Source organism: Dendropsophus ebraccatus, chromosome 3, assembly GCF_027789765.1.
Source record: "Dendropsophus ebraccatus isolate aDenEbr1 chromosome 3, aDenEbr1.pat, whole genome shotgun sequence".
Lineage (NCBI taxonomy): Eukaryota > Metazoa > Chordata > Amphibia > Anura > Hylidae > Dendropsophus > Dendropsophus ebraccatus.
In genome coordinates this window covers 60,565,418-60,587,108 of record NC_091456.1, presented here as the reverse complement: position 1 = coordinate 60,587,108, position 21,691 = coordinate 60,565,418, and the positions used below count along the sequence as shown (strand labels likewise).

Below are 21,691 nucleotides of genomic sequence, written 5' to 3'. Positions count from 1 at the left end.
CTTTGGCCCTCCTGCACTGCACTCATTAATTTCAATAAAAAAGGTGAGTCAAATTGGCACAAATTACATCTGAAAGCTATGCCAGGCATGCACCTGTTCACCTGACCGATGATTTTCACTGCCGCCGAATTCGGATGTGGGCGCATCAGTGGCAAGGGAAATTCAAATTCCCCACTGCCAATGAATAGCGGCCGCAGAAAACTGACATGGAGTTTGAAAGGGATGGGTTCCTGGATCTAGTTTAGTCACTTAGTTTATACTTACCGTTTAGTGACTTGTAGATATAAAGATAAAAAGATACAGATAAATATTCCAATCTGTAAATCAGGATTGTAGGTAAGAAAAATACTTGTGCATATATTATCTGTAACTGTCTTCTTGTTAATGCTAAAACATACTTGTTATAGCAGGTGTCCTTTGTTGTTTCATATCAATCAGAAGCTGAACAGTTAGAGGTGTGACGCTGCTTCCAGGTCAGCCAATTACATGCACATTGTAGAGAAATGTATAATTCCACCTTAACAGATGCAGTTCACATTATAAGCACTAATGCACAAAAAATAACCAGGAATAAGGGTAAAAAGGGACAGAGTACTTTTGCAATCTGTCCAGTCTCCATAGACACAAATTATATTGTATTATTTAGTGGCACATATTAGGCATTGCATATACTTGGTAGGCCTGTATTTGCATTTCTGTGACTAATTTCCATCAGAGTTATTCAGTACATATCCACAGGAAATGCAATAAATGGATTCCCTTCAGCATCAGGGATCTATAAAGTTACTGTAAATGTGGTGGATAACTCTGTGGGAATTATGCCGCTCGTCCCCGCACGCTTGGCTCTCTGTCCGCCCCATAGGCTCCATTCTATGGTCAGGGGGATTCCGCTGTCAGCCTAAAGAATTGACATGTCAATGTAATCCCCCATATTTACTCAGTGTGCATATACTCATATACATATATGTGCTGTCAATTTTCTTTTATCATTATTGGGCTCACATTACCCTGTTTACAGAGGGAAATGTTTGCCTGACATGAAGACCAGATCAACCAAGGATCAGACATTTTCCCCATCCTCGGCTGATATGTGTCACTCTTACACTGGCTTGTTATTAGTGTTTCTAGCTAGTGTTACATGGCCTGATGAGCAGTGTAAGCGAGCGCCAATCTGGTAATTAAGCGCTTGCTTAATGAACCTATTGACGGCTTGACAATCATATAGCAAGGGCTGCACGGATATCATTAGCGATGTCCATGCAGCTCTTGCTTTCAGAGAAAAAATAATAAAGTTTATACTTACCCATGTTTACTGTGTTTACTGCTCCCTGCAGCCGACGCTTACACTTCTGGCCCCGTCTGTTCAGTGACAGGCTACTCAGCCAATCACTGCCATGGCACAGACATGCCATGGCCAGTGATTGGCCGAATGGCCTCTCACTGAAGAGATGGGACTAGAAGTGTCAGAGGTGGTTGCAGGGTGCAAACTTTATTATTTCCCTTATTGCAGAATCATCAGCCGTTGGTCGTGCATTGCTATTACACATAGCGATGCATGGTCAGTGGACGATGATTTTTAAACTGGCTAAAAGACAACGATGACATCTTGCTAAAAGACATCGACATCAGTTGATGATCAGCTCCTCTGCTGATTGTTCTCTTTATTACACGGAGGAATAATCTGCCGAACTGGTCTAATTCGGCAGTATATTGCTCTGTGTGATAGGGCCCTGAAAGGCCCTTTACAGCTCAGCAGCACTTATACATGCTGAGGGGCATAATCACCACAGTCACAGAGGGTGCATCTGTAGTATCCCAGCACAGGGTGCTGTCCTTATGCACCTGTGTAAAGTTTTCACTCAGTTTTACAGAGTTGGAGATGCTGTAACTATATTCTATGTTTTCCCCTACTAGGTGTCACTACTGTGTTTGTTTGCAACCTATTACTATGCACAGCTGAAGTCTTCCTAGGGTTAACTATTGTATGTCACATGTTGCCTTTTGTCCACTTACAGGTGCAGGTGCTTCCCTCCTTTCTCCAGCCTATCCTATCCTTCCTTTCTCTCTGCACACACACACAGCTCACCAATCACAGTCAGGGTTAGACAAACCCCTGTAGTTAGGAATTAGTTCCTGGTGGGTGGAGTCAGTCTGTAGTCTGGTTTCAGCGAGAAAGGTAGCACGACAAACAGGTATCTGCAGAAGCCAAGCCAGGGCTTGGCTTTGGCCAGATCCTCAAACAGGGACACAACAAGACAAGCCAGTTTTCTTCTGATGAGCACCAGAACAGCTATGCAGTTCTAGAACCCTATAGGGGGGAGAAACCAAACAGGGATCACCTTGTCCATGCTAGTGGGTCCCACACCACTCCAGGCTACCATGACAAGTGCCCAAGTGACCCTAGACCCACTCAGCCATCACACCACTGTACCAGCTGGCCCAGCAGGGAGACCACCAACACCAACCTCCCTCAGGCCCGCGCACCACACATCTATGACTGGGTCCTGCAGTGAGGGGTACCCCTGAGCACAAACACAATTGAAAACTATTAGGGTTATGGAATCAGAAAGCCAATGGCTCTTTGCCCTGTGATTTGCGCCATTTGTGGTATACACAAGAAGCTTAGGATTGTGGATAGGAAAAGTTTTTTAATGCACTTTTAATGGAGAGCTAATTATGAGTATGGGGGCACAGAGCAGGCCTTAATAAAGTGTTGGGGCATAGAAGGGCTTACGTATAATGTGGGGGCATTTCCCATTTGGGGAGCTGTGGGTGGAAAGGATGCTATAAATGAAAAGGGCCTAAGAGACTGGAAGAAATCTTTATGGCAAGATGGAGATGATGAAAAAGACAAATCGAGTCAGAAAAGATGTCACTTACAGTCACTGAATGTAACTGTACTATAATATTTTATATGGTCTGCGGAGCCTGTGAAGAACTGGCATCTATCAATATAGTGTATGTTTACTTTAAAACGGTGGTATAATTCAATAAGTCCATTAGACTGGTTCAATGGGTTTTATTAAGGTTTTTTGAATAACGAAAACAGTAGTAAACAATCAGTATACAAGAAAACGGTATACACATGAGATGTACTGTTAAAAGTATACATCAATTTTCTTAACATTATATAAAAACTTTCTGCTATTTTAAGCAGAGAAATAACAATAACAACAATAATTTACACCCACAATGAGTAGCATGCTCACACATGCATCAATTAGCTTCCACCTGCAGGGCTCCCCATGATAGCCGCTGCTACCTTCATAACAGCAGTATGGCGTATGAGATGGCAAATGTCAACCGCACATCAAGTAGGGCACGGTAGTTATAAGAGCTGCAACCCTAGGAACATTTGTCACAAGATCTTTCTTTTAACCTATTGGATTGATTTGCAGCACCTGATAACTACACACAAGTTATTCTGCAATAATATAAAGTATACTGACATTGCACTCACAAGCATGGGAATGCATTACCTAGAGCAATAAATCATGGCTCAATAACTGGCAGTGGCATCCTGATGGATAATGGTTAATATTACAGATGCTGGATATGTTTTGAGGATAAAGAATAATGATCTTGGACTGTATTTCATGCTGCGGATTGGGCCAGTGAAGGGAAATCTTGCTACTTTTATACCGTATGTACTTTTAACTCTGTAACAGATTGCTTGAAGGCCCTTTCTTGTCCAACTTGATGGATTCCCTCTTCACAAAGAGAACTTTAAAGGAAACGGGTCAACTGTTTCATGCTGCTTAAGCCACAGGCAGCATGACAATTACAATGAGCTATGATTTTCTCTGAAAGGCTTTAGAGATGGCTTTCCTTTGCATCTCCCCATCTTTTTAGGCTTGACTGACAGGTCTCTTCACATGTACATATGTATTAGGAGAGAGCCGTCAGTCAAACCAAGTGAGGGCGGAGCAGTAGAACAATCCTGGGCTTTTCCTTGTCAATATAAAAATTTTATAACCCCAGGTACCCTTATTCCGGAATCGGTGTTAATCTATATTTGCTTGACCTGTCTGTAGATTTTAGTGACTAGTCAGATGGGCAGGAACTTTATTGCACAAAGAGGTGTGAATGCTAGGCCATATTGATGTGATTATCACAGGTCCTCTTTATAACTATGATTTCTCTGATATACTGCAGCATTTCAGAGTAGTCATGGTGCAGTATAGTGAGGGTGTCCTTGACTATTTCATACTTCCCATGGTTGGTAGCAGGGGCGGACACAGACTACAAAGGGCCCCGTGCAAAAAATGTGTTTGGGGCCCCATAGCCTATTCATATTTGTATCTTTCTGCCTCAAAATCGCAAACATATTTACCAGGTATCTGGTACATGTGTCCTGGTTTCTAAGGAGGGTCCTACAGCACAGATACCAGGGCCCACTAAAGGACTGTACTGCAGTCTGTGCAGGCCCCAGGTGGGACTGGGGTACCTGTGGCCACCCAATAGAACTAATCATGGGGGCACCCAAATAAAGAACCTGTCAGAAGCGACATACTGACCTGGTCCCATCCTGCATGGATGTATCTGTGACCATAACTCCCAGAATAACAATAACTACAACTCTCAGAATGCCTTACACTTTTGAAGCTTTCAGAGAATGCTGGACGTTGTAGTTTTCGAGAGGACAACCCCTTAAGTTGTCTACTTAATAGTACTTCAAATCCCAGCATAAGCTGAGTGCTGCAGGCTGTCAGTAAATGCTGGGAGTTGTAGTGTTTGCAGATTTTGTACTTTGAGGGTCCTGGATGCATTATACACTGGATGCTTTGTGGGGGATGAAAATATACTGTATAACTCAGAGTCTGGAAGTGACCCCAGAACAGCACTAATAGGGAAAAGAACAAATTGGCCCTTTTGTTACATGGGCCCTTACATGTACTGTATGTTGCAGCACAGGTGGGATACATGTACTGTATGTGGCTGCACAGGTGGGATACATGTACTGTATGTGGCAGCACAGATGGGATACATGTACTGTATGTGGCTGCACAGGTGGGATACATGTACTGTATGTGGCAGCACAGATGGGATACATGTACTGTATGTGGCTGCACAGGTGGGATACATGTACTGTATGTGGCTGCACAGATGGGATACATGTACTGTATGTGGCAGCACAGATGGGATTCATGTACTGTATGTGGCAGCACAGATGGGATACATGTACTGTATGTGGCTACACAGGTGGGATACATGTACTGTATGTGGCAGCACAGATGGGACACATGTACTGTATGTGGCAGCACAGATGGGATACATGTACTGTATGTGGCTGCACAGGTGAGATACATGTACTGTATGTAGCTGCCTAGGCAGGAGATGAAAGAAAACAACAACAACCATGCTGCAGGGGGGGGGGGGGGGGCACAGTTATTGCCAAAAAAGATATAAACTTACAATCAAACATCAGCATCCGAGGGTGGGGGGCTCTGTGCTTTCTCTTACACAGTCCACCCTCTATCCTACAACTTCCAGCAGCCTGACAGACACACTGACAATAATCACTCACTGTCAGAGCTGCTGCTGTTGCTCCTCTTCACAGTCCTGTCTCTGGCAGCCATAACCCTGCAGGATCCATCCAGCCCCTGTCACCAGAGAGAGAAGAGAAGAACCAGCCCCAGCTGGGCATAGCATCCATTGACTAAGTGGCCCCCCAGGAGTAGGGGGCCCGCACTTCCTGGGTGCTGATGTCGCCTGGGGGGGGCCACTATAGACATGTGTTATGCTGAGCTGACACTTAAGAGTCTGAGCCTGGCGGGCCCCTCTATTGGCCTGGGCAACTGAACAGGCTGCACAAGTGATGTCCGCCACTGGTTGGTAGGTTCCCTTAAGAATTATTTATATGTTGCTGCTACAGCCCTGTATGTTGCCTATTAAAGCAGCAAAATGAAAGGTTCACTATGTCCCATTTGTATGTAATGTTAAGGTGTCTACAAATTTTAACCATGTACTGTAGCTAGGGGTTCTTTCCAGGCACGCTGTCTCCAGAATCATTTATGGTTATCTGGAGTCCTCTAGTGGTCAATCTGGAAACTTCAGCAAGCCTTTGTCACTACTCTGATATAATAACAATAGTAATGTATAAAGGTACAATTTTAAACAATAGGCAAGGTAAAATTTTATTTGCTTATGGAGAGTACAAAACCAACATTAAACATCCCCTTTTGAGGATGTTAAATACAATAAAAAATCACTTTTGTGATGTCCCACACTTCAGCCTAGTCCATAAGCAAAAGCTGATTGCAACAATTACAAACAATAATTATTTCCAACAATTTAAATAACAAATTACCAATTCAAAAAGGTGAGTAAATAGATTCATGGTAAATGCAGCCAGCAGAAACTATGGATCCATATCTCCCCCAAAGAAGTACTGAAAATTAAGTCTGTGGCTATGTTCACACTACGTAAATCTACGGCCGTAGTTCTCGTTGCAGAACTACAGCCATAGATTTGCGTGGTGGAACATAGCATTGTTTGCTATGGGATCCTGGCCGGAGCGTACAGACATCGTATACGCTCCGGCCGGTTCCCATGCGGCGCCGCAAACAACTGACAGGTCCATTATTTGCGGACGGAATTCAATGAATTCCGTCCGCAGATGGACCTGGCAGTTCACACAGTGAAGCGAGCGGCTCGGGCCGCTCGCTTCACTGTGGGCTATGGGAAGCTCTGATGCGGGCGCGTGCTGATGCGCCCGCATCAGAGCTCCACGGAGGAAAGATCATCCGGCTGTGATGATCCAGGCTAAGACCGGCCGTTCCGTGACCCGGTCGGGGTCACGGAACGGGCGGATGTTCACGTAGTGTGAACATAGCCTAAACCTGGGAATCAGTATTGCAGATCAGCACTAATAGACTTAAATGCCTGTGATGCAAATATATATATATATATACTTTTTATTGCCTGATCCTTGTAACTTGTACTTTTTCCGGTAATACATTTGTTCAGTTTTCTTCAGTTCAGTATTTTGGCACAATAGAAACTATTTTCTTGAGAAAAAACAAACAAACAAACAAAACTCTCACTACATTCAAAGATCCATAGCTTTCTGATATTTCTCATGATGGATCTGATTGTGGCTCATTTTTTGTGGAAGGATGTACTGTATATTTTTTATTGATATAATTTTTTATTTACTTATATATGACTTTTTGTTCTCTTGTATGTTTTTTTTTATTGAATTGATTAAATACAGCAATTGGTGCTGCATTTTTACTGCATTTTTTTTTACTCTCCTGTATAAATATTGGTATACTTTTACTTTTTTTGTACTTAGAAATTTAAGCAAGTTGGAGGGGAAATTTAAAAAAAATTTTTTTTTTTTTTGGCAGATATTCTAGTTTAATAATTTTTTCCTCTAACACAGCAAATACTAACTTAGAAATACCACTCACTATTGATTCCCCTTATTTCAATGTTTCTAGAAATCCCCTATATGTGGCTGCAGTGCATCACCAGACTCCAGACATGACAGAGACCTGGTGAATTTTGGGGCCTTTTTTTATTTTTTTTTAACCATTATACCATGTCACAGAAGCCTTGCGGTGCCAAAATATTTGTGTAAGACAAGTTGACGTTTCCATCGGTACAATTCTGGGGGACATGTGACACCCTCATCATTTTTTATTAAACTTTTTATAAGGTGGTATGAATAAAAAACACCATTTAGAAGCTGTTTTTCATCATTTTTTTGTATGCAGTTTACTATATGTTACATATTACATGTTATCATTATTCATCTGGTCGGTACGATTACAGTGATATCCATTTTATATAGCTTTTGTTATAGTTTATGGCATTTATACTATAATAACTGTTTGTGTCTTGCATATTATTAGAGGAGTAATATTTTTATTTTTTAGCCAATGGAGTTATGTGAGGGCTTCTATTGTGGCATAAGCTGATGCTCGCGCGGCTTCGAGGGGGGGGGGGGGTGAAGGGGGGTCGGAGGGAGCAGATCTCCCTCTGGATTCCCCATAGATGCTGCTTTACCATGGACCGCCGCTGCTTTACCATGGCGCCTATGGGGACAGTCTCCTCCCACTGCCCGATCGTCGTTAGGGACATTGGGGGAGGCAGGGACAGCATCACGTTAGGGAAATGTCATGTTGTAGGAACTACCTGCATTACATGACGTTTCCCAAACGTCATTTTGCGGCAAGGGGTTAATCTAACCAGAGCAGAGGATACAGTGGGATCCTGGCTGTTAATCCTGGTCGGTTTAAAATAAAAATCTGGTGGCGTGTAGTGTGCATTTATTTGTATTGAGTCTCCTCTACTCTCATCCTCCTAAATAAAATCCAGTGAGACCAATCCCCTTGAGAAGTCTACAGCTACAACTACAGCTGTTCTGTGGGGACTCAGAGGTTTGTTAGAAAACATTAGCGATCAAACAACATCTTAAAAACTAAAGAACACATCAGACAGGTCAGGGATTGAAGAGGTTGTCCACCTTAAACTAACTTGTCGCTTATCCACAGGATAGGGGACAAGTTGGAGATCATTAGGGGTCCAACCTCTGTACCTCCCGCCAATCTCCAGAAGGGCCCCCTTCAATATCAAGGGGGCATATTTTGGGTATTGTGAGCTTTTAGGCACATTTATTATATGCAACGTTTATAAGGCGCAACCTCACTCCACAAATTTTGTGCAACTGAAACTGACAAAAAAAAGAGACAGTGTAAGCTTAAAAGAAGGTGTGAAAAAGACACAAATGATGAATTCTCTCCCCTGTATCCCACATGGGAGTAAGCACTTGTGTGGCAGTGGCAGCGATGCTTTTTTCCACTTAAGTAAAAATGTCTACCCCTGGTTTCGAGTGATACTGTAATAAACAATTACTGTAGCTGTACACAACAATCACTAGGTCCGCTTGACTCTCTGTTCACTGAGAGCAAGCAGAGGTACTTCATAACTCTTCATCACATTTTACATAAAATAAGGCCACAGTCTCACATACTGCAGATAATAGGTCTCATATATAGTTTTTAGTTGATATGTTGTATACCTTCAGCTCCAAGGCTTCAAAAACCCTTGAGAAAAAAGTCAGCAAAATGTGGCAATGTACAGTATCTATGAATAGCTAGAAACAAAAGAACATCTGATTTCTGTATATTACCTCTCTCATTTTTTCTATTCCCAGTGTGAATATGTATGAGATGACAATCCACTCCTGTGTTGAAGGCCACCGATCCATTTTTACCAGAACAATGTAGTTGAAGAGCATAAGGTAGCCCATGTAAGCCATCTGTAGAAACAGAAATATAAGAATATTGGTTGTAGTCTCATCCACACATTGGTGTGACCTTTTTATGTTGTACCATGTAACCCCTCGTTCACAGGAGGATTTGGTACGGAGAAGTGGTTAGGTGTGTATTCTGCTGCTTCATAAACACTTTATGAGAGTAAGGTTCATATCCGAGCAGGGGCGGATTAACTTTACCATAGGCCCCGGGCTGTTCACCATGCTTGGGCCCCTCCACCCCACTATAACTATGGCAGCACTAGGGTGGTGTTCATAGAGGATAGATAATATCATGATGTCCTGATTTGTGATAAAAAATTGCGGCAAAAAAGCAGTGATTTTTTTTTTGCAATTCGTGGCAGAAATGTAGCCAGGAGACAGAACACAACTAAAAATATATGTCTTTTTGGGTGGCCATGGGTCCCCCAGGAGCTCAGGGCCCCGGGCTACCTCCCAAAAAGACCCTATTATAGTCCGCTACTGTATCCAAGCTTAGAGTTCTATAAATAGAAAGAATGCCACACTAAACAGCCCAGCATAAAGCAATTCTTAAGCATCAAAAATATCTGACACCATGACGGTAACCTGATGATCCAATGGTCCATGAGGCGATTGGTTGTCCATTGGGCACACTAGGTAACTGATATGCAGGGAATCTCACTAGTGACAGTTTTGTTAATTGGCTCCTATGACAGAACAGAACAGCAGCACATGCTGCTTTTGGTGAAAATTTTTCTGACACAATTAAGCATATAGAATAAAGTGGCACACAGGCTTCATAAATAAGCTGTTCAACTAAATTCAATGCTTAAAATGCCATAGGCTGTATCCATCTTTTCATGGCAGCCCTAGGGTCGAACCCAACTTTTCCAGATGCCAGGAGTCAAATGCCAAGTGTTTGGGTTTAGAGAATGTTGCCGAACCTGAACAGTTCGGCAAGTCTGCTCAATACTATTCGGGACCACTGTAGGGGATCAAAGATAATATATATTCTAGCGATGTACACCTGCTAGGTCTTTGTACTAAGCTTTTATCTGATAGTTGGCAGGTCACTTACTGTATAGAACCAGAATTTAACAATTGGAGCATTGTAGAATTCATAGATCTTTCTCCCCAGCGGTATCAGTCGATGACGATGTGGTTGTTCATCATCTTCCTTCTTTCGGACTGTATCACCATTGCCTCTGGCCAACATTGCCTATAAATGGTGGAACACTGTTATCTTTGTATTTTTTAGACAAGTTATTCATTGCTTAAACCTCAAGACAATAACATAAAGTGGACTTTCTAAGCAAACAGTTATAACTCTATAAATATAATGGGTCTGAAACAAAGAAGTTAGCAATTTCAGCATCAAATTTGGCAACTGTGCTGATTCAATGCTACGTGTATATAAAGCACCAAATATAAAGAATATTATATCTACTTAAAGGCTGTTATAAATATTTAGCATTGTGTATGTCGCTTATTTAGAAATTGTTTATTACCTAAGAACCCCCCCAACACATACTGTACATGTGATATGTGTGAGTGTGTGTATATGTCTGTGTCTGTGTACATCTCTACCTATCTGTTCGGTGAAACCCCTGTTAACCATCTTTTCTTTAGGGCATATGAATTTCATAAGGAAAAACGCTATATGGAAAAAAGCTAATGGGGCATCTATACAGTCAAGTTCTTCCACACCAGAGTCACCCAACCATGCTTTTATGGACGTTGATTTGCCCATAGAGAAAGTCATGCTGGGACAAAATGGTCCTTCCCCACACTGTTCTAGCAAAGATGGGAGCATACAATTGTTCAAAATGTTTTACTTTTATGAAGCATTAAGATTTTCTTTTACTGGATTTATGGAGCCTAAACCAACCATAACATTATCCCTCCTTCACCAAACTTTGCACTTGGTACATTGCAGTCAGACATGTAACATTCTCCTGGAATTCACCAAATCCAGACTCATCCATCAGATTACCATAGAAACATAGAAGATTATTGCAGAAAAAGACCACTGGGTCCATCTAGTCTGCCCTTTTATTATTTCCCTTACTATTATCTTAGGATACATATATGTTTATCCCAGGCATGTTTACATTCTGTTATTGTAGATTTACCTACCACATCTGCTGGAAGATTGTTCCAAGCATCTACTACTCTTCAGGAAAGTAATATTTTTTCACGTTGCTTCTGATCTTTCCCCCAGATAACCTCTCACTGTGTCCTTTTGTTCTTGAATTTAGTTTTTTTCTAAAAACACTTCCCTCCTGAACCTTATTTAGTCCTTTAACATCGATCATGTCCCCCTTTTCTTTTCTTTCCTTCAGACTATACAGATTCAAATTCTTAAGTCTTTCCTGATATGTTTTATGCCCCACACCCTCCACCATTTTTGTAGCCCGTCTTTAGACTCGTTCTATTTTATCAATATCCTTTTGTAGGTGAGGTTTCCAGAACTGGACACAGTATTCCAGATGTGGTGTTACTAGAGCTCTATGCAGCGGGATCACTATCTCCCTCTTCCTACTGGTTATACGTCTAGCTATACAGCCCAGCAAACGATTATGTATATACAGCCCAGCATACAATTATGTATATACAGCCCAGCATACAATCTGCTTTCCCCACCGCCTGGTTGCACTGGTGACTCATTTTAAGGCTGTCAGAAATCACTTCCCCTAAATCCTTCTCCTCTGAAGTCTTTGCCAACACAGAACTGCCGATATAATACTCGGATAGAGGATTCCTCCTCCCCAAGTGCATTATTTTACATTTGGAAACATTGAACATCAGTTTTCATTGTTTGGCCACTTATCTAGCAAAGCTAAATCATTTTCCATATTGCAGACACCTCCAGGAATATCAACTCTATTGAAGACTTTTGTGTCATCAGCAAACAGACAAACCTTACCTACCAAACCTTCTCCTATGTCACTTACACACATATTTTAACCCCTTAAGGTCAAAGCCAATTTTCGTTTTTGCACTTTTGCCTTTTCCACTTTATGCCCTTATTTTTTGCGAAACCAATTGTACTTTGCAATGACAGGCATTATTTTTTCTGACAATGCAACTTTATTAGTAGACCATCTTTCTGCTTTAGAGCCCCACATGCAGTATTCACTAAACTTATGTTTTAGACAGCCCCCTGGTTCATTTTGGTCATGAGCTGCTCCCCTGAATTGTTTCAATCTACCCTTTTGCACCTTTGTAGCTGACGTTCATCAGTGGCATGAAGTGCTCTGTAATTTCCATACTGCTTATATGACACATAGATAGAAGAAAACAATGTTACAGTGGGCGTAAGAGAAGTGATCATGGATTGTAGATGGCAGCTCTTTGACTAAGGATTGCTGTAATAGAACATATAACGATGACATCTGAAGAAAACAATTACATTCCCCCACTCTTTCATGATATAGGGGCTGCATGTCAGGTAAAGAAGCAGGGGGAATAGAAATCATTTCCTCAACAGTCAATACACATATAATAATAATCTTACCACAAAGCAAAGAAAGATAAAGCATTTCTTTGGGAAAAGTGTATCGGCAAGTGCAGGAAGTCTAGAACTCTTGAAAATATATGGTGGAAATGAAAAAACAATTAATGACAAGGCGCCATTCTGCAAAACTGATCTGTCAACCTCTCTTTGAGAATACTAGAATCGGGTTTGATTATTTATTTACTATGATGTAAAAAAATTATTGGGTGAACATCCTCTATGTGTGATGATTCCATATTTTTCCTGCCATGGGTTGTACTTAGAATGGAGAGCTGCTGCAAAGAGTATCTCTTAATATGGGTGACATAAATATATATATATATATATATATATATATATATATATATATATATGTATATATATATATATATATATATATATAAACATATATGTTCCTCCTTGTTATGTGTTCCCAAAGTCAGGTCTCCAGTGTCAAGAAACAAATACTGGACTTTTTTCAAACAGGCATCTTTTGCCTGCCTTCTCTAGCAATAACGTATCCAAGATTGCAATATTTCAGTATAATCTATAGTGTAGAGACATTAGAATTTCTTCTGACCTGCACCGTCATGGGGCCACCTGCCAATATGTATGTGATAATAATATTTGACACCACTTGTAAACAGCATTTATGCATATTCCCGCAGGAACATGTGCATCATATACAGATTCATCTATTTCTTCCCTAACAAACTAATTTAATTCTGACTAAGGCTGATGGGTTCAGTTTGAGTGGTAGAATGTTCGTCTTTTGACAAGCTCTCCGGTCTGTTTTGGTTTGTTGTGCCGCCTGTGATCAGTGTAGTATAATATTAATCATTACCTTGTAATTGAACAATTTCAGCGTAAACATTGATTTCATTGTTCTTTTTTTCAATTTTGCACTGAATGAAAATTCTGACAAGTATTATTTTATAAAATGAGCTTTGTGTTGTGCTGAAAGGGGTCTATGCATTTCATTAATTCTAATTACTGCCTGACACATCCTTAGTATAACAGAATTTACATTGTAAATCAGCCCAGAACTACTTGCAGAGAATTAGCCTGATTTCCACCTTATTTGCAGCTTTTTCATTTTATAATTTTAGTGTTAGTTTGTAAATTATGTAATAAGTTTTTTTTTTTACAATTTTGCTGGAAAAAAGCAAGCCATATAATTACAGAATGGAGCTGAATCAATGTATTTAGCTTAGAAAATTTACCTTTATCACAAATGTTATACTTTATTTCGTTTTAGAAGTTACTTCAGTATTTTAGCTTACATGACACCAAGGCTATAAGCAAAGGTGTAACAATATGGGGAGCAAAGTGTCACATCCGTGGGGAGCAGTAAGCCCTAACTGAACCTAACATACTGTCCCTGCTTACTTGAACGTACAGCCCTAGACAGCAGTCTCCAACTGGGCAACAGCCCCTATAGTGCTGTGTACAAGAGAGAAGTCAACAGTCTATGTCACAACAATCGGTAATGTCACAGCCACAAATCAGAACTGAAAGAAAGGTCAGAACCAGGGGGGAAACCGTAAACAAGCCAAGGTAAAACACAGACAGGAACGCAGGACAAAGGGAGAGACAGGTTGAAGGGTCAGAGGTAACAGGGACACAGAGGAAACACTATAGAATGTGGGTGATACAGTTCTAGACTAACAATCACTGGTGTCTGCTGTATGTATACACCACTTTAAACACCCCCCACCATTACCCTGCTGGAGCGCTGGGCCGCTAGTGATTAGCCCAGTGCTCCTGAGGGTGGTGGTGGTGGGACTATAAATGTAATATTTTCACTTTTGTAGCTTTTATTGGTACCATTTAGAGGTACATACAATTTATTGTCACTAGAGATGAGCGAATAGTGAAATTTAGAATTCAATTCGAATAGCTCGCGATATTTGTATATTGGAACGAATATCGAATATGGGAGAAAAATACTTGAGACCTGGAAATCAATATTCGACCACTAGGAGGTTACCAAGTGCACAATGACACCTCAGGAAATGATGCCAACACCTCTGGAATGCATAAAGGACAGCAGGGAAAGCATGGCCAGGTGCATCTAACACTAGTGATGAGCGAACCTCCCAGTTTTCCCAAGTGTACGCTATAGATTCACGAACAAATTATGAACGTAAAGTAGAAGTGTAGGTTTTGGTCTAGCAGTACGCACTTATACGCATACGTATCAGGTCAGGTGCAGTTTAAACTACGTAATAACGAAAATTAACGATAACTACAAATCAGTAGTAGCAAGATAACTGGTATTATCCCACACTCACAGTATACAGCCGTATACCGGATATATAATTAGTTTTTAAAATAATAAAATTAAAGGGCTTGTCAACTCCTTTCCAGGACGCAGACTGCGCAAATCATTAGTAGCAAGATAACAGGTATTTTCCCCCACTCACAGTATACGGCTATGTTCACACAACGTATATTTTCGTAAAACCACGGCCGTCGTACAACGGCTGGGATTATTATGGAAATATACGTTACATAGCCATCTATGGGATACACATAGTATAGGCTCCGGCTGGGATTCCTCACAGCGCCGCAAAAAACTGACATTCACTAAATAGCGGCCGTAGAAAACCATGTCAGTGCACACTATTTAATGAACGGCTGCGGCCGCACACTCAATAGTGTGCAGTGGAGAGTTTGAATCAGAACTCTGCGGCAGGAAAGATCATCCGGACAGTACTGCAGTACTGGCCGGGATGATCTTTTCAGAGACCAGCAGTTCCGTGACCCAACTGGGTCATGGAGCACCCGGTCTCTTACTGCATGTGAACATGGCTAACAGCTGTATACACTATCAGTAGATGTCTGAACACACAGCCTGTCTCTTCTAAATATATGGTTTTTATACTTTTGAGAAGGGCTTTTGGGGGTCCCTTCCTACCTGACTTTACCTAAAAGCTTTCTCTACCTGGTGAACAGTCTGTCCCTCTCTAGCTCCAACCAGCAAGTGACACGAATCTGAAATCATTATTCTTATATTCAGGAGGTGACGTAGTTTAGCTAGCCAAAAACAGTTAGAGTTTTTTTTTTAAAGTCCTGCCTATTCCTAGTGCCTGTCCCTCCCCCCTGCATGTTTATTGGCTGGAAAAAAGCGCCAGGGGATGTGGGAGGGCGAATCGAATTTTTACTGCATTGGCGTTTGAATATTCGAATGCATTCGAATAACTCGAATAGCGTACTATTTGATCGAATAGCTATTCGATCGAATAGTATTTGCTCATCACTAATTATCACCTTTTATTTCATTTGCAGGAAAAATAACATGATATTTTTAATAGTTCAGAAATTTCCAGACATGAAAATGGCAATTATGTTTTTTTTTTTTCTGTTCAATATTAGTGTGTTTAATTTTTCTTTTTCAAAAACTTTATGAAACTTTTCCCACTAAGGGACTAAAACATAGTGTTCTGATGATGTTGCTCGAGATCAAGTCAGGCCAGAAATGAAAAGAAAGGCGGGACTAAGATAAGAGAAGGCTTGCGGCGACTGGGGGAGGATATGTTGGTGCACCGGGGGCTCTGGGCTTTCCTCCTGTACACCGACCTCATTTCCACGATCTTGGGAACGTGTTGGACCATTTGAAAAAGGGCCACACCAAAGTAATTAGTGCAGCCACAACACCCTTTAGGTCATAAGACAAGCTTATTATGCAGATTGACCTGGTATATTTGCTTTAAGGGCATATTCTGTTTACTCTAAATCTTCTGAACCTGGCAGAATAAGTTTTTCCAGGTTAGTGTCATGGTCCATGGTTTTGTAACCAGGGAAAGTGCATTTCTCAATACAGTAATGATTAATGGTCAGGAAAAGACTTCAAGATAGCCTGGGCTGGATTAAGAGGTAAATGAAAAGTGAACAATGCTCATCAGAGAAGACTCCCCCTGTGAGTCACTGGATGTAACTGTAGGATGTGTCCTGCTGATTCTGAGATTTTGGTAGCGCTTGCGTCGGGGTGTGTGTTGGGTACATCGGGGGGGGGGGGGGGGGGGGGTGGGGGGTGATGAAATCAAATTCTGCCTACCTGGTTATCAGTCTACCCCGATCTAAACTTAAGTAGCCTTCTGCAGTTCCATCTATTTCTTAATGTTTTTGTTAGCCAATAAGGTGATGGGACATACTAAACCCTTAAAAAACTGATATTCTATGATATGGCCGTGTTACAGAACAGCCGTTGTCTTACACAGTGTGAAGGTGGCCATATGGTACAAAGAAACAGCTTAAAGAGAATGTGTCACCTATATTTTTTACTATTTAAGGCCAAGTTCACACGCTGTATAACAGCGGCCTTTCTGTGACACGGCCGTGTCAAAGAACTGCCACTGTCTGTGAAGTTATTCGGCTGTGCCCATCATTCGGCTGTGCCTGCACTTCAATTAACCATAGCACACAGAGTGTAAACAGTGCGACTGGTGTTCCATAGAAACAAATGCAGCTGGCCACAGTCAATGAACAACGGCTGTTGTTTAAAGTTGTGTGAACTCAATCAGTTATTTTCTCATCTATTTCTGTACACACCTATTGGGAAGTCATCCAGTCTGAGTTGCTGTTAACAGCATTAAGATATGTCCTTACATTAACCACATGGCCTAGAGCAGGGGTGTCAAACTCAAATAGACAGTGGGCCAAAATTAAAAACTTGGGCAAAGTCGCGGCCCAACCATGATATTAATTGAAGCACAAAAGCAACATATCTGGAACTTTAAGAGGGAGTGCAGTGGCACTGTCTGAACGTTATGTGTCACCAAGCACTTTGCACTACAATAAATTATATGGTAAATTCCCACAATAGTGTCCCACATAATAGCCCCCACAATGGTGCTGCATATAGAAGTCATCCCCCCTCAATAGTTTTCCATATAGTGCCACACATAGTAGCCATCCCATACAAGTGTCCCATATAGTAGCCATCACCCCACAATAGTGCCCCATATAGTAGCCATCACCCCACAATAGTGCCCCATATAGCAGCCATCACCCCACAATAGTGTCCCATATAGTAGCCATGACCACACAATAGTGCCCCATATAATAGCCATCCCCCACAATAGTGCCCCATATAGTAGCCATCACCCCACAATAGTGTCCCATAAAATAGCCATCCCCCACAATAGTGCCCCTTATAGAAGCCAGCCTGTGCCCTGAACATCACTGATACCTCTGATGTTGGGGACAGGGGCACAGTTGGTCCTCTTGCCAGTGGTGAAGGGCCATGGTGATGGCATGCTGCGGCCGCTCCTAGCGTGGTCTCTGGTGCCCGGTGTGCACAACAGCCAGACGCTGCCAGAGACAGTAAGGGTCCTCGCGCGGTACTGCAGTGGTTTATCTCCTGCACGGAGCTTTGGCTCACATGCCTGGAGGGGAGGAGACGGCTCTGCCTGCGGCCTAAAAGTTAAGGGAACCTGCCACCCCTGAACGGCACCCGGAAGCCACCCTATCCCTGCATAAGGCCCCCATGCTTACCCCATTCTGCCAGTGCCGCTGCGGAGATACGGCCGCCTACTCATCTGACATCCGTATGTCAGCGGCGGCACCTGCAGGATGGGGTAAGCATGGGGGCCTTGTGCAGGGGTAGGGTGGCTTCCGGGTGCCGTTCAGGGGTGACAGGTTCCCTTAACTTTTAGGCCGCAGGCAGACCCGTCTCCTCCCCTCCAGGCATGTGAGCCAAAGCTCCGTGCAGGAGATAAACCACTGCAATACCGCGCGAGGACCCTTACTGTCTCTGGCAGCATCTGGCTGTTGTACCGCCGCAGACATACGGATGTCAGATGAGCAGGCGGCCGTATCTCCGCAGCGGCACTGGCAGGATGGGGTAAGCATGGGGGCCTTATGCAGGGGTAGAGTGGCTTCCAGGTGCTGTTCAGGGGTGACAGGTTTCCGGCGCACATCGCATCAGATTATAATATGGGCGGTTCAGAAAACCGCCCATATTATAATCTGTTGTGATGTCCTATCGGCGGGCCAGCTCTAGGGAATCAATCGATTTCCTAGGCGGGCCAAAAATAATGACGCCGCGGCCCAGATTTGGCCCGCGGGCCAGAGTTTGACATGTCTGGCCTAGAGTATCCTGTGAACAGGAGCTGACTTTTATGGGAGACTATTCTGAACATGCTAATTAACTTTGGCATAGGACATTGTGCAGGAAGGGGAACTCTGACTATCACCTGTTGTGAGTGGTGGGGAGATTTATCAAGACTGGCATCCTCATACACCAGTCTTAAATAAAGCCCTGCCCCATTTACCTGTTCGGATTTACAAAGAGGTAGGATTTACTAAGAGGCGGACCTGTGCCTGAGGCAGGGTTGTGCAGAAATCTACACGCTTCTAGACATAAACATGACAAATTAGGCACTGGGTGGAGTCTACGCCTCCTCCACGCCTTGCTGCCCCCCCCCCCCTTGTGTTGTGAAAAAAAACCTGTTAAATAAACAAAAATGTAAAACATTAAAAGAGATTGATTTTAAACAATAGATCATTTTCTGCTAACACATTCCCTTTACGTTACATTAATTATTCAAGGTTTATAAAAAATGTCCATATTTTATTTTGAAATGTTCATCAATAATAACATTTTGTTCTCATATGGTGAAGGATGGGAAAAAGATAAGGATGTGTAATGATCTGGGTAATATCATCAAAACACTGGGTCAGGGCAGTGAAGGAATGATACGAGGAATTAGGGCAGTTATCCATCCTGCTCATTCTCTGGCCATACCCTTGGGTTTCCAGGTACTTACAGCATTTAATTTTGTCTTGAAGTCCACCATTCTTTCTTGAATTGTTTCCTCAGGTGGGCGATTCCACACCCTCACCACTCCCTGTGTAAAAAAGTTGTGTTTTAAACTGCCCATCCCTTAGAGTTATACTTATTATCCTTCATGTAGATCTTGAAATACTGTAAATACCTCTACATTAAAACAAATGTTGTCTGCTCCAGAAATCTAACATAGGGGCTCAAATAGAGATAGATTGGGGATATAATATATCATTTATAGGATAAGCACAAAAATGGATACAATTGATTTTTGGAGAAAGTTGTGACACTAAGTCATTTATAAACTAATTCACCAAAAAATATACAAAATCTCATGATAAAATTGATAAAATGTTTGAAAACTCAATTTCAATGCATGAAGGGGAATGAATTCAAGACACATACAATAAAGGATTCAGTATTAGAAGCGTACAAGACAATTTGTTTTGAAAAGGGTATTAGTAGACTTCAACGTGTTCAAGGAGAGAAGTGAGGGACTGAGCAGGATGGTTAAGTGTGGATGAAACATGTAGGTAAGATGACTGGACATGTGATAAGTTGCAACCTTTATCTAGACTGACATTTTATTAAATATCTAGGGAAGATATACTCTAAACAAGAGTCTACTGATGTCTCAATCATACCGTCAGCTCCATATCATCATCTTCTTTGTCTTTCACAGTCTTTTCTGGCTCTTCCACTTCCTTCTCCTGCAGATCTATTTCATTTGCCTGAGACATATATGGCATCTCATCTTTGTTTTTGAATTCTAGACTAAGAATTGAAGGAGGGAGGAGAATTCCTAGAATCACCTTAAAGAAGAAAAAAAAGGTTGAAAGACATGGAAAAAGTATTCCGGAAAAGTATGGAATTCATTTTGTCGGCTAAGAAGACTTCAGAATTTATGAAACTAAAGATCACAAATTTGTTGGTTTGCATTTTTTTTTAAGCCAGGGCAAGACCACAGGTGGGAAGTGATTGTTGTCACAATTGGGCAATAATGTCTGAGAATCTTAAACATCTGCCAGTTTTTTTCTCCTCTCTCGCATTTTTTTTTTGGCTCTGTGGCCGTTTTTTCCAAAATGCAACATGGTGAGAGTTTGGCATTTTTTGTGCGCAAACTGTGGCGTTTCAATTGAATTTTTTGTGTTCTTTTCAAAAACGCCAAAGGCAAAAAAAAGCCAGTTACACCTAAAGTCAAAGACCCTAGCAAAGAAAGTCCAGGTAAACTGGCAGTTTTTGGGTGTTTTTGGAGGCCAGAAAAACAACACAAAAAGCTGTGTCTGGGGGCACCCATACAGCTGTTTCTTTTGTTAATAAATAAAAGACCTTTAACACCTAACTTACTGTCTACAATGTAATGAAAGGCCATCCTTATTACCATAATTCCTCCTACTCCTTTAGAGCTCATTTTGTCCTTCAATAGCTACATGGCTACAGAATGTATAAGGAGAAAATGGGGAATTCAAATTGCCCCAACCATAATCATACGATCAGTGCTCACAGTGTCAATCTCTGTAGGAGCACACCTATTAACATGGTAACAAACAGTTGTTATTTATACATTTCCACAATGCCAAGTTCCAAGGAACTGTCCCCCAGATTTGTTACTTTATGCCAGTATTTACTTTAACGGACAAATCCTATGTAGTGGAATATGAAAGTTAACAACAATTTATTACCTTAAGACCAGAATTCTTACGCATCCGGAGTCGGCCCATCCACATATCTGTCAGAAGCATTTGGCTGCACGTGTGAGCAATGAAGTCCCGATGCTTGGCTGCCACTGCAAGCTGCAAGCACGTGGCATTGCTCCAGTTCTTAAGTTCATAGGTCAGCAGTTTCATTGCCAGATGCTCATCCTGCTTGTACGACTGGTCCAATAACTCCACAGCCAGCTGCCCAAACTCCCTGAAACATAATGCTCTTGTTTACATATTACATTTAATCACAGAAGGCTTTGCTTTAAATGCCTGTTGTTACAGAGCTAGATGTCGCCAATGAAAACAGATAAGAAGCAGGTACAAGAGAAATAACAGCCAGGATCAGTGTGTAGTGATGTTAACCTTTAAATGGCCAAGCCTCATTTGGTGTCAAGGACTGCACAATCTCTCCACATTTTGTATTTAGAACAGTAATATATTATTACTTTTTTTTCACT

General features: G+C 41.8%; 1 protein-coding gene across 3 annotated transcripts in view; it reads right to left on the bottom strand.

Moving 5' to 3' along the window:
• The window catches only part of TRPM3 (transient receptor potential cation channel subfamily M member 3), a 147,714-nt gene that overhangs the window by 41,123 nt on the left and 84,900 nt on the right, over positions 1-21,691 (bottom strand). For 2 of the 3 annotated variants that reach the window (XM_069961856.1, XM_069961858.1), the window contains 5 exons: positions 21,213-21,441; positions 20,175-20,342; positions 19,514-19,594; positions 10,323-10,463; positions 9,140-9,268 (listed from right to left, as the gene is read on the bottom strand). In XM_069961856.1, the coding sequence (XP_069817957.1) occupies positions 9,140-9,268; positions 10,323-10,463; positions 19,514-19,594; positions 20,175-20,342; positions 21,213-21,441 (748 nt within the window). The remainder of the gene's footprint in view (positions 1-9,139; positions 9,269-10,322; positions 10,464-19,513; positions 19,595-20,174; positions 20,343-21,212; positions 21,442-21,691) is intronic. The other variant, XM_069961857.1, reaches the window with a different exon arrangement.